Here is a 14377-nt window from a genome sequence, read left to right on the forward strand (position 1 = left end):
TTAATTTTGTGTATAACTTTTGGATGTGTAACATCTCTTTCTCTGTTCCTCTCCATGTAGCTATGCTGCACTGATAGCAGACTGGCCCGTGGTGGTCCTGGGCATGTGTACTGTGTTAATAGTGGTGTGTGCACTGGTTGGAATATTAGTTCCAGATCTTCCAGATTTCTCTGATCCATTGCTGGTAGGTAAATATTAATTGTACAGTCAGATTAGTATTTTCTGGTTTGCTGTTTCTTCAGTGATAGCAGTAAACAGTAGATGCAAGTGCAGCAATTAGTACAGTGCTCTTAAATTGAGATCTGCCCTGAGGAAAATAATTCATCACTAATATGCCTGAAAAGGTTCCCTGTGCTGTGAATCTGTTTGGGAATCAATTTCCAGAGACATTCAACTGGTAGCAAGCTTGCAGAAGCAAGTTCTACCTAATGAACCCATGAAAGAAATGAGCTATTAAAGAGCCTTGTAATTCTTCTCATTAAAAAAATAAGTATTAAATCTTGATATTGGAACAGCTCACTGTGATATGAAGATGCAGTTGCCATTGGGGGATCTTATCCACTGTTTTAAATTCCATCTGCATTTTGCTATTAAAAGGTCATATGTCCTTCAGCAGAGCTGCTGTAGATAAATAATCTAAATTCATCCCAGTTTTAGATGTACAACACAACGCAGTACAATACATTCTAAATCAGGTTTCAAAAAGTGAGGGGCAGGATCTGTTAAGGAAAAGGGGATTCAGAGTGCCTTCTGAGGATGAAATGATATCCATATTAAAAGACTCAAAGTGACTTTTATCATATTCTATTAAATACTGTGCTCATTTCTTACTTTTCATGAGCTGTCTTACACATGAGTAGGTTTTGGGACTTTTATTGAAAATACGGTATTTCATTATCCTCAAATCAAACTACACTGTCCCTGTAAGTTGTTGTTACTTACATTATAGTGAGATATATCTGTACATATCCATATGTAATGGATATTTCTTGAAAACAGCACAGTTATTAAAATTGTTTCAGTCACTTTCAAAATTACTTCAAGATTTACCTTTCTGTTAGAGAAATAGAGAAGACACATTTGAGTGCTTTTAATCATATTTAATCATTAAAAGTTGCTAATCGAGATACAGAAAAGGACTCTGCAGAACGCCCTTGCTCTGAAAACTAAGTGTTGAACATTTGATAGACTAAATCATCATTACTTCTCAAGGAGAGCAGCAGTACGTGCAAGAATTCTTAATCCCTTGTCACTCTGTACAGTTGGTCATTATTTCCCCTGACCTGTCAGAAAGCGTTTTACCTTTAAAAGTAGACATCTGGAGTAACTATGCTTCATAATGAAAACTATCCATCACTTTGATTATGTTTCCATTTTCTCATTTGAGCTAAAGAATGAAAAGTATTAATGGAATTTTGTGATGCTCTTCTCTTAGGGTTTTGAGCCAAGAGGGACGGCCATAGGACAGAGATTGGTCACATGGAACAATATGGTGAAAAACACAGGATACAAAGCAACACTTGCAAACTATCCTTTTAAGTATGCAGATGAACAAGCTAAGAGGTAAGAATTTGTATTAAAAATGTATTGTATTTTATTTTATTAGGAGTTTTTAGTGTGTACTTAGTGCTTGCTCCAGAGCCCTCTGACATTAATATATATACTGCCACTGATTTCAATAAATATTGAATCTGATAATCCACAATTCTTAAAGCCTTTCACATGGAAATAGATCTGTGCTGTTGTCAGCTCTTTAAAAAATGTATTATTTTAGTTTTCTCTTTGAATTATGGTTATTTTCACTACTGAGCATATTTCCTTTGAAGTCTCTAATTTAAACAGAAAATGCAATGAATGTTCCAGTTTTTGTATACCAAAGTCATGTTGGTAAAAATACATTTCCTCATATATAAGAACTGTTGAGATGTGTGACTTGTTTGGATCCTCTTTCTGTTAATAATCCCTTTGCTAAGGTAAGGTAAATGAACTATTTGTTCTTTTTTCAGTCATCAAGATGACAGATGGTCAGATGATCACTATGAAAGAGAGAAGAGGCAAGCAGACTGGAACTTCCACAAGGATACGTTTTTTTGTGATATTCCAAGTAAGTGGAGTACGGATGTAAGGAAGGCTAAAAACTTCTACCAGTTGAATGATTTTTGCACTCTTCTGTATATTGTATGTGCTATTAGGAAAATATTTTATGTTTAGCATATTCACAACAAGCACCTTCTTTCTGAGTGCAAAAGTCTGAAGAAATGGGGTTGAAATGCAGTGTTCTATTGGCTCTTCCTAGGAAGCAGCTGAAAATGCTTCCTTTAAGTGGTTCAATTTCCTATAAAGATTTGTTTATTAGTTACTGGTAATATGATCATTGTAAAAGGGGCATTTGTATACGACTACAGAGGTAGCACTTAATTCACACCAGGGAAGAAGTCGTGTTAAATCTGCGCCATTAACTTACTTATAAAAAACCTAAATCAAAATACTTTTTCTGCATATGGAAAGACATAAGAAGACATCTCCAGGTCATGTCTTGCACAGAATACAGGAGTTTATTTAGGAAAAAAGAGCAAACAAAGCCCCCAAAATGCACAAAACCCCCAAATAAAATACACCCTTAAACAACCAAAAATAAATACAAAGTAAACCGCCTTAAACTAGTGAGGGCTTATGAAGCTGTCTAAGTTAAACTGGAGAACAAAAAAAGAAGTCTTTATTGCCTTTTTCCAAGGCATACTGCAAAACTTTGATAAGTCCTGTTCTGGCAGAGAGCATGCATTGGCAGATGGAGATCTTGCCTTTATTCATATAATGACCCGGGCTCTTTTGCTGCTGTTCCAATATGTGAAGACTGATAACAGCACAAAAACACAATTGTGGAATTACTTGTTTATATTACTTGATCTGAATGAGCAAGGACCAGTAAAAAACAGGGTGGAAAACAGATTTATGGTGGTGTTGGTTTTCTTTTTTTTTTTCCAATTACAGTATAGTCTTAAATCTAAGTGAGAGGATGTGAGCAAGGTCCTAATTTCTGCTCCTGTGAGCAGAACCAAATTAGGCTGAGCACATCTTGTGTGAGGAAGAGGAAATGTACTTGAAACTCTACTGAGCATTAACTGCAACTTGCCGCAGAATTAACTCCTTTTTCTCCTGCCCACTGTTTCTGTGTAGTCTCACTCTCATTCTTTCCACTACAGTTTCTGCGTAGTCTCAGTTGTGGCAGTCAGGAAGGAGTTGTGATTCTATGGGAACGTTTGCCAGTCCTTTATGTAAGGAAAATAGTTGATTTCCACTTGACCCATTTTTATCATTCTTGGTATCTGTCTTTGCCTGCTCCAGGATCTATAGATTTCTGTTTCCTTGATCCTAAAGCATGGCCAGAGATCATAAAGCACTTCCCTTGAGTCTTCATTACAGTCTTGTTAAAGGCAACAGTTCTGCAGTAGGAAAAATTCAGCCTTTTGTTTTTTTGGGCATATTGTAATTAATGTGATAGTATTTCTTAACTCAAAGTACCGTATTGTGTTACATAGTACTGCATAGTTGTGTTTGTGTATATGTTTCCCCTGTTAGCTATTCATAAAGATTTCACAGCCACTAAGTAATTATTTCCTTTTCTAAAAGCTGTCTTCCAATAAATGTGATTTAATTTGTAATTTAAGCTGTATGTATCTAAACTGTAGAATTCTTTAAAATTGCCTCAAGGATATCACAACTTCCACTGCAGTCATTTGCTTCTAAAGCAAAAACAGTCTTGTAGAAACAGCTTTATAATTATTATTTATATTCCTAAATGACTTACTAAATCAGCCTTTGATTACTATTATCTGTGTGCTGCCATTATGCTGTGCCAAGAATTTCATAGTTTGCTGATTAGATCATTTGATTTTTGTCTGTCATATTTCAGAAGATAGTTGGCTTGAATAGAGCTCCTAAGTGATATAAAGAATTGAAGATGCGATATTTACTATAAGCATGTTAATGAAACTGAAACTTTCATGTGGACTGAGTCTTGCAGATAAACAGCTCGTCTTGAAAAGGAGGTGGATTCCCATGACCTGACAAAGATTTTGTCTGGGTCATTTGAATGGTGGGATTTTGCCTCAGTCTTTGATGCCAGGCACACCCAAACAGCCTGTAACCCCCCCATCCTGTAATTGCAGGTGATCGCTATTCAAGAGTGGTGTTTACATCAACAGAAGGAGAGAATTTATGGAATCTGAATGCAATTAAGTCAATGTGCAATGTAGATAACTTGAGGGTAAGTGAAGATGGCATTTCATTTGTTTAACTTGCAGATATGAAGCGTGTATTTGAAACTTTGTTTTGCTGCCCCTTGCCATCTGGTAGCATACGAGAGGACTTCACACTGTTCACATCCTTTTTGAATGGTCAGTCAGCATGCAGACAAACTTAAACAACTTTCAGTTGTAAAACAAATTGTACAAGGGAATTTGGTTTTGCTACTAATTACAACCAGAATAGGTGGAAGAGTGTTGCAGGAAGAACTGCCTTAACTTTTGCTGTGTGCTCCCTTTTAAAATATTATTCCATGGATTTTTGTTCTTGTTTCCCAGCAAATAATTCATCTTTTCTTGCTGCATTCTCATAGCCCATGCAGTTTTCTCTGACACCCAGTTGGTCACTCAGCATTTTTTTTTTCTTTAGGTCAAAAGAGAATAGATTATCAGAAGGACATCAGAGGAACATGGATATAGTAGCTAGAAATATAGCCCAGCTAATCATGTGTTGATAGTGGTACTTTCAGGGTAATATTAATTTTCTCTTTAAAACTGGGAAAATGAAAGGAGACATTTTGGCCTTGTCTGTCTGGCCCTGTTACTATTTTTCTTGGCTTTCCTTGTACTCAGTACCTTGTGTAGTCAAAATAACTATTGTAATAGCCACCTTCTGAGCTGACATAGCTTCTTTTACATGTGTTAGAAGATAATTGAGTACTCTGATTGAAATCAGCATCTGGTTTCAACTGATGGAAGTGACAAAGGTTAAAATAAAATAAGCGTTCAGATGGTGTATTTATAAAATATAAGCTTGTCACTTGCTGGAATGAATTCCTTTGAGCTGCTGAGTAACCATAAATTTGTGTGAACTGGTGGCTTTGCATGGAGATAAAGCAATGTCATTTTCTTCTGTTAATAATTATCTGATTATTTCCAGTTTTTCTTTTTCCTCCCAAACAAATTTCATGTTGAATGTTTTGTTAGTTTTGTTTATTGTTGCCCTTTTAGACAACTGTATTAATATAGTAAATTCCCAAACTGTTTTCCCTAACAGCTGGCATTTGCTTGCTTAAAATGTTGAGCTGTAGTGAAACATTCTGTAACAGATTTCCCTTGGCAGTCTGCTCACAGGCATTTTGTCCTGGTTGGCCTCTGTTGCTGTAAGTGGTTTTTGTCCTCACACTCTCAGGAAATGATCCTTATTTCCTCATCAGAGATTATTGCACCGGCAGGACTGTTCATGTCATTATCCTTTATCTCTTTCAGTCAGAATGAGCCAGGTGAGCAAAGTACAGTATTTAAACTAACCCAGCTCAGTTTGAATGAACTGAACTAGGGGTAATCATATCGGCACTTCAATCAGGAGATACAGTGAAGAATAACCTTTTACAAGGGTAAAAACTGAGTTATCTCTGCATTTGACCATAGAAGTTTAGTCACATAGGCAGCTGGTGCAAGTAAATCCCAGGTAGTATAGATCATTGCAAAGCAATGAATAATAAAATACTTCTCTATAACAGAGTAAAGAGTTAATTACCTCTGAATAATCATCTTTTTAATAGACACATTACTCTTGAGGAATCTGGGGGGTTTTCTTCCCTATTTGCACGCTTTGATAATGATGTATTTTTTCAAGTACATTTGAAATACATTATTTTCTGAGGAAGGATGAAAATACTTCAGAGAAAAAACAAACAACCAAGCACCATGCTTCTTGTAGCCGTAAAAAATAGCTCTTACTTTGAAATAAGAACACTTCAGAAAATTAAGTGTTGGCTACTTCAGCTACACCCACAGTTATTTGCGTATTTATAGAGGGGATTGTTGCACGTAATGTTTCTGTGGATCTTTCCTGTAATTGACTTGAGAATGTAGTAATTGAACATCTCAGCTGAGTGAAATGACAGTGCATCATGATAATAGCAGTGTTGATTTTTAGTTAGTAGACAAAATCATAGACTCATAGAATAGTTAGGATTGGAAAGGACCTTAAGATCATCTAGTTCCAACCCCCTGCCACGGGCAGGGACACCTCACATAAAGCATGCCATGCAGGGCTTCGTCCAGCCTGGCCTTGAACACTGCCAGGGATGGAGCATTCACAGCCTCCCTGGGCAAAAACAAATGGATATGGTTAAGTTTTGCACTTGTAGTTCTGTGTATGTAAATTTATAATAAAAGTTAGATACTCAGGGATAAGAAAGTGCTGAATCTTCTTTCATTATTTTTTTTAATGCTTGTTCCTTACAAGTGCCATGTTTAAACAATTGTCACGCTTTCTAACAATTCGTAAGCACCTCTAACACTTTTTAAGCTCATGAATTGATCATATGACTCGGAAGTGCTGTGGTATGCCCCTCTTTTGAAGCCAGTTCTAGAGAGAATGCTGACTTGCACTGCAGCTATCAAAAGAAACTGATGGCTTGGGTGACACTCTAGTCTCTTCTCTCTGTAGTTATGTTTGTTGTTAAATTCATGCCTGTGTAGGAACCCTATTCTGTTGAAGTAAGTGGCAAAGCTTTCTGTATTCCAAGCCAGGAAGATCAGAAGCTATTTTCTGGAAATATAAACTATAGAATTTTAGTATTGTTCTGATGATAAACAGGATTTCAGCACCGACTAATATTTGCTTTAGTATGAGCCAACAGTATATCCCAGGTGTGTTAATTGTATTTCCATCTGCTTGTAACTACTTTAACTATATGTTTTACTGACACTTAGGGGCTCCATCCTGCAGCTGCTCAGCATATGGTAGTCCTATAATCTTCATGGAAACTTTATATACCAAATAGCTATAGGAAGTGTTCTAATTTTTTACTACTTGGATAAGAAGAGCCCTTTTTTTTTCCCCACCTGTTTATTGTAGAATGTTTTCCCTGTAAACTGTAAACAGTTATTTTATAAACTTCAAAGGCTGTAAATGATCTCCGACTGCTTCCCCAAACCGGTGTTGTTTGTGATTCACACTGTGTGGATCCATTTGGGCAGAGCTGCCCACAGATACAGCATGTGCACAGGTTGCACAGCTTAGTCTCCTTACTGGATCCAAAATAAATGAAAACGTTGCCAGTGGCAGGCCAAGTTTGGCAAAAGCAAAATGGCCTTTTCAGTTCCTTTGGATCGCCAACAAAGCCCAGTGCTACAATATATTAGCATTTTACATAGTGTTTTAATGAGCTATACAGAGCTAAATTTTGTATTTTAATTTCTAATTTCCAGCTGCCAGCTCATGTTACTTTATCTTTGGCAACAGCTACTTTACTGATGAATGTGAATGTTTATGGCCTACAGCGACTGTTGGAGAACAGCATATAAACCTCATTGTCCCATCTTGAACTTGAATACATAGAGAAGACAATACAATCCTTTCCTCCCAATTTGCCTATTATATCCTCCTAGGATTAACCTGGAGATGTGCCATGAAAAATACAGATATGCTATTCCAGTGCTTCCTTTTATTTAGTAGGTTGTTCAGTTTTTCCTGAGTTTGCATGTGTTAGTGTTTTTATCTGGAAACAATCAAATGTGAATTATCCTGTGTTTTTGGAATGCCAGGTTGTTATTGTTCAGAGACCAGGTGACAAAATTCAAGTCCACATTAAAGCTTTTAGAACTGCCATGAGAATCCCCAAGTGCAGGTTTTTTGTCTGCATTATGAAGGATTGTGCAATTTTGCTAACAAAAAACCAGCTCCAAGCAAATAAAAGGAACCCCAAAGTGGTATATCTTAAACCAGCTAAATTTAAAACACACATAGATAACGGTTTCAGGGCCCACTCCTGTAAGCTCTTAGGCACATGGTTTTATTAATGTGAGTGTATTAATATGTATTCATTCTATGTAACTTGATTAAGACTGAAATTTTACACATGTCTATTTGAAGGATTAATTCTAATTTGTCATGTATAAAAAGCCAAAAGTTCTGTCTTTTAAGACTTCTGTTCTCTGTGCCCTATCAAGATTGAGTTTTCCCAGCTTGGGAAAACTTTCTTGACCTAACCTTGTTACTTAAGAGGTTTAGTTCGATTTTATGGATACTTTCAGTTTTGCCTTATGAGTATTTACTTAAGTTATGCTCTACTGGCTTCAGCTGAATCTGGAATATTCAACTGAACCTGTGAAAGAAGAGTACCCACATAAGGGATTAACACTCATTTAGCTAAGAAGAGTCTTTAACCAAAGTGTTAAAATTGCTGTCATTTCTGTAAAGCTCAGGTAGGAGTTCCTAGGCTTTGGGCAGTCCCCTGAGCTGACAACAAGCAGTTGTCCCCCATGGCCCAGCTGTGTTTCCTGCCTGCACTTGTCCCTGAGACTTCTCTGGCCTTGCTGCTGCTGCATCTTCTTCCACTTTGCTCCCAAGTCAACTCATGGGACTTTGTCCCATGGTGGATGCAGTACCCAGAGGCATGACCATTGTCTTGGTGCAGCAGGGATTATTTTGGGGTGCCTAAAGTCAGATGAGGAAGTTGTTATAAAGTTGTTACATCCTAGCAAGTTCAGTGTATGATTCCAAGCAGAATGAAGCTTCATTGCTGTTTATTTTCAGACTCATAACATGAGATAATAAAAGAGAATTAATAGTCTTCAATCTTGGGGAAAAAAAACCAAGACCTCAGTGCATCTTCAAACAAAAGAATTACAATATTCCTAACGCTTCTGCCAATGTTACGCTGCTGTGGTGAATAGGTGTACTGAGTTACTGCTGCTTTAGTCTGCTGCATGTAAGAAGATACTGATCAAAACCAACGTGTGTGGAGATAAGAATTTAAAATGGTAACACAAAAGGATCATAAGGTGAATTTTCATCACTTTGGAATGTTTTATCTGCTTAGTGGGTGAATGTTTTTAATAATTCAGACTGTTACTTTAACCTGGATTTTTTTTGCCCTGCCTGTCTTTATACAGATCAGATCCCATTCCCAGTTTGGTGATCTCTGCCAGAGAGCCACTGCTGCTTCATGCTGTCCCAGCTGGACACTGGGCAACTATATTGCTATTCTAAATAACAGGTCATCGTGTCAAAAAATAGTAGAACGGGATGTCTCTCACACCCTAAAGCTGCTTCGCACATGTGCCAAATACTACTACAATGGAACCCTGGGGCCAGACTGCTGGGATATGAATGCCAAAAGGAAGGACCAACTCAAGTGTACAAACGTGCCTCGCAAATGTACCAAGTACAACGCTGTTTACCAGATCCTTCACTACCTAGTGGACAAGGATTTCCTAAGCCCAAAGACAGCTGACTATGTCTTACCAGCTTTAAAATACAGCATGCTCTTCTCTCCGACTGAGAAAGGGGAAAGCATGATGAGTATTTACCTAGATAACTTCGAGAACTGGAATGCTTCCGATGGTGTAACAACCGTCACAGGGATTGAGTTTGGAATAAAACATAGGTTGTTTCAAGATTACCTGTTGATGGATACTGTGTATCCTGCTATAGCCATTGTAATTGTTTTATTAGTTATGTGTGTATACACGAAGTCCATGTTTATTACGCTGATGACTATGTTTGCAATAATTAGTTCCTTGATTATTTCTTACTTTCTCTATCGGGTAGTATTTAATTTTGAGTTTTTCCCATTCATGAATCTCACAGCATTGATTATTCTTGTTGGGATTGGAGCAGATGATGCTTTTGTCTTATGTGATGTTTGGAACTACACGAAATTTGATAAACCTCATGCTGGAACCTCTGAGACGGTGAGCATCACACTGCAGCACGCTGCTCTTTCCATGTTTGTCACAAGTTTTACTACCGCTGCTGCCTTCTATGCTAATTATGTCAGCAATATCACAGCAATCAGGTGTTTTGGTGTTTATGCCGGCACTGCTATTTTGGTGAATTATGTTCTGATGGTTACATGGCTACCTGCTGTAGTTGTGTTACATGAACGATACCTTCTCAATATTTTCAGTTGCTTTAAGAAACCTCAGCAGAGGGTATACAACAACAAAAACTGCTGGACAGTGTTGTGCCAAATGTTCCACAAGATTATTTTTTCAGTTTCAGAGGCATCTAGGATATTTTTTGAGAAAGTTTTGCCATGCATTGTTATCAGATTTCGATATATTTGGCTTTTCTGGTTCCTTGCCTTAACAATTGGTGGAGCATATATCGTGTGTGTAAATCCAAAGATGAAATTACCATCACTGGAGCTCTCAGAGTTTCAGGTATTTAGGTCTTCTCACCCATTTGAACGATACGATGCAGAATACAAAAAGCTTTTTATGTTTGAGCGTGTCCACCATGGAGAAGAGCTTCACATGCCAATAACAGTAATCTGGGGTGTCACCCCTGAGGATAATGGTGACCCTTTAAACCCTAAAAGTAAAGGAAAGCTGCAACTAGATAGCAGTTTTAATATTGCTAGCCCAGCTTCACAGGTTTGGATTTTGCGTTTCTGTCAGAAGTTAAGAAATCAGACGTTTTACTATCAGACTGAAGAACAAGACTTCACAAGCTGCTTCATCGAAACATTTAAGCAGTGGATGGAAAATCAAGACTGCGATGAGCCATCTCTTTACCCGTGCTGCAGCCACTGGAGCTTTCCATACAAACAAGAAGTTTTTGAATTATGTATCAAGAGAGCTATAATGGAGCTAGAAAGAAGCACAGGGTACCACTTAGATAGTAAAACGCCAGGGCCCCGTTTTGACCTAAATGACACCATCAGGGCAGTAGTGTTGGAGTTCCAAAGCACCTACCTCTTCACCCTGGCATATGAGAAAATGCATCAGTTCTACAAGGAGGTGGACTCGTGGATTTCAAGTGAGCTTAGTTCTGCTCCAGAAGGCCTTAGCAATGGTTGGTTTGTGAGTAACCTCGAATTTTATGATCTTCAGGACAGTCTTTCTGATGGTACTCTGATTGCCATGGGTCTTTCAGTTGCTGTTGCATTTAGTGTAATGCTTCTTACAACTTGGAACGTAATTATAAGCCTTTATGCAATAGTTTCAATAGCTGGAACTATTTTTGTCACTGTAGGTTCTCTGGTTCTCCTTGGATGGGAGCTAAATGTGTTAGAATCTGTCACTATTTCGGTGGCTGTCGGCTTATCTGTAGACTTTGCTGTTCATTATGGAGTGGCTTATCGCTTAGCCCCTGACCCTGACCGAGAGGGAAAAGTAATTTTTTCTTTAAGCCGTATGGGTTCTGCTATTGCAATGGCTGCATTGACTACATTTGTAGCTGGAGCAATGATGATGCCCTCTACAGTGCTGGCATACACGCAACTTGGCACTTTCATGATGCTTATAATGTGCATTAGTTGGGCTTTTGCGACGTTCTTCTTCCAGTGCATGTGCCGATGCCTTGGACCCCAGGGCACTTGTGGCCAGATCCCACTACCAAAAAAACTGCGGTGTAATGCCTTCTCTCAGACCTTTTCAGGAGGCCAAGGAGGCAGAGGGCAAAATAAATCACATCCCATTAGCAAGTATCAGCTGGACTCCAGAAGTCAAAAGCCAGAAATGGAGCATGAGCACTATGAGCTTGAGCCTCTGGCATCACAAACTGGTATTTGTAACCCTGCAGAGAAAGTGGCCTATGAAGAAACTCATATCTGCTCTGAGCTCTTCAGCAGCAGGCCCCAAAACACATGTATGCCTGTGCATTCAACCTATAATAGCGAAGTAAGCAAAAGCATAAAAAATGTTGCTAGTTCAGCTGTGCTGCAGACATCTATTGACCAACACACCATATGCCCTATTTTCTCTCAAAACAGGCAGTGTAGCTGTCCCGATGCATATAAGCAAGTGGCAGTGAAGTGGAGTCCACACTCATGCCAACAGTTGAGCGATGCCTTCTGTTACCAGTGTTCTCCTTCACAGGGAACTGTACAGATACAAAGCTCCATAGCTCCTATAAATGCTTTACAGCAGGCTGCTGAAGGTTATGTGCATCCAGTCCAGCATGTCCTCCACTGCAGTTGCCTTCAAGGAAGGCTCAAAAGAACGATGACGCAGAGCTCTCTGCCTAAAAATTTCTTCCTCCAGTCCATGCAACAGTTCCAGGCACATCAGAGAATAAATAGGACAGAGTCACAAGCTCATCCAAACCCAGAGGAGAACCTTAGAACTGTTCCAAAGGTGATGAGCACCTCACAGTTTGTCTGCCACAAAGCAGGACCTCTGATAGTGCGTTGCTCTGAATGTGAGAACAGTGTATTAAATAACCAAAAGGGATTCTGTCAGCAGGCAGACAAGTGTGATGAAAAGGGTGGTACAGAAGCGAACGGGGTTGAAAGCAAGAAAGCCTCTCTGTCAAAGCAAAAAAGGAAAGCTGAGAGCAAGATAGATCAGTGTTCTTTGCAGAATGACCGGGTTTTGAAGGCTGACCAAAATGATAAAAACCATCTGCTGAACAGGTCAGTGAGAGAGGCTCGCTACGAGGGTTGCCGTGAAAATCCCCACTGCTGTAGCAAGGCTATCACAGTGAAGTGCAATTCTGTTGACTGTCAAATGCCAAACATCGAAGCCAATGTGCCTCCTATGTTAATGCGCCCAGAACTTTCCAATGAAAGTTTGTTAATAAAAACACTATAATAAATCTTTAATTTGGGAATCCTGTGTCTTTCTTTTGAAAAGGAAGTTTAAAACACCAAAAAGGCGAATCCTGAATAAATATGAATTACAGTTTGCGTTTTGGAATGAAACATGTATTTTATAGAACAGTAACATTTATACATTTCATAAAGCCATTACATGTAGTAAAGCCTCATGTTGTCCCGAATGTTTTTTTTGCTGTAACTCATAAGATGGATTCTGCTTAATTTAGTTTTTGACTCAGGGCCTTAAGAGTTTGAGTTCTCCTTATAAACCATCTCAATAAATAAAGCATGACAAACTCTCCCAGAAAAGGGGGAGTTTCTTTTTCCCCAGGGCTTGTGAGGTTGATAATGTTTGGGGTGGGCTGAGATTGCCACATTTTCAGAGAACATTATTTACCTTTATTCTACCGCTGTCCTGGCAGGCTTGTGTGCACCTTGGACCAGCAGCAGGGCCATGACTGTGTTCAGACAATCCTGATGGTCTGAAAGACCAGCTCTGCAGGGTAGCCTGTTTGGGGAATTGCTTTCAAATATTTAGCCAAACAAAATCTGAAGAAAAGCTTTAGGATGTCAAGGGCACTTTTTGAATATCTGTGTATGTAGTGCAGTAAAACATTTTAAACTGCCCTTTCTGCCAGTTCCTGCATAGTCTTTACTGTTAAATACCAGAGAATATAGGTGGAAACATAGTAAGTTAACATTATTTACTTCTCAGTGATGACATGAAAAGTGTAATTCATGTGTGTGACACATGTATGCATATAAAAGCAGGAGTTACAAAATTGGGCCTTGCAGCACAGAACTTTTCCCCCACAAAGTATGGAAATCAGAAGTAAATCTGCTGTGGAGAAAGGCATAGTTAAACACGTTCTAGAGTTACTGTCAGTAGTATCAGATTAAGTCAATTCAAAGCCTCAAATACATAAAATATTGTGCTCTGAGGTTTCTTGCCCACGGAAGCTCCAAGATGTAGTTAAAAATCCTGAACTAAACTGTGTAACCAAGACATTGGATTTCTGACATTGTGTTTGCGTAACTGAAGGGTTTAGTCAAATGACAGCTATGGTTTGGTCGTGGGAACGCTTGCTGGTCTCACCATTCAGGGAGAGTGGATTTGAGAGCTGGAATTTATGTAGTATGGCATAATTGCTATGCACCCTAATGACAAATCTCTCTTCATATAATCCTTTAGTTATGCTGATTATGTTGAATTACAATACACAGATAATAGAAGATAGATTTTATGGACTGATGTGGTATCACGCACTCGGTGTGCTATGAATCACTGGAGGAACAGCCTGCCTTTTTCTGTTGTCATGTCCATGTTGAAGGGATGTAGATTAGTATTGTACAGCAAACCATTTTGGTTTCCCTGGAAGTAGTGATGTTAGTGCTTATATATCTCAGTGACTGGAATGGAGTATGAAGTTGAAATCTATATAAAAGACTAAAATAGTTTTACGTAGTTTAAGAAGAGTAGCATTCTTTCTTAGATACAAAATAAAACTCACTAAGTTCTTTTAAAACTCATAACTCAGAGCCAGTTTCTCTCTAAATGTTTGTAAATGATTCAGG

General features: G+C 38.5%; 1 protein-coding gene across 1 annotated transcript in view; it reads left to right on the top strand.

Annotated features, from left to right (window-relative positions):
* DISP1 (dispatched RND transporter family member 1) overlaps positions 1–12808 on the top strand; it is a 40182-nt gene extending 27374 nt beyond the window's left edge. Inside the window, exons 4-8 of the mRNA XM_034061074.1 lie at positions 61–184; positions 1436–1563; positions 2007–2104; positions 4170–4267; positions 9153–12808. Of these exons, the coding sequence (XP_033916965.1) occupies positions 61–184; positions 1436–1563; positions 2007–2104; positions 4170–4267; positions 9153–12797 (4093 nt within the window). The 3' untranslated portion in view covers positions 12798–12808. The remainder of the gene's footprint in view (positions 1–60; positions 185–1435; positions 1564–2006; positions 2105–4169; positions 4268–9152) is intronic.
* The last annotated feature ends 1569 nt before the right edge of the window (positions 12809–14377 follow it).

This window comes from Melopsittacus undulatus, chromosome 3, assembly GCF_012275295.1.
Source record: "Melopsittacus undulatus isolate bMelUnd1 chromosome 3, bMelUnd1.mat.Z, whole genome shotgun sequence".
NCBI lineage: Eukaryota > Metazoa > Chordata > Aves > Psittaciformes > Psittaculidae > Melopsittacus > Melopsittacus undulatus.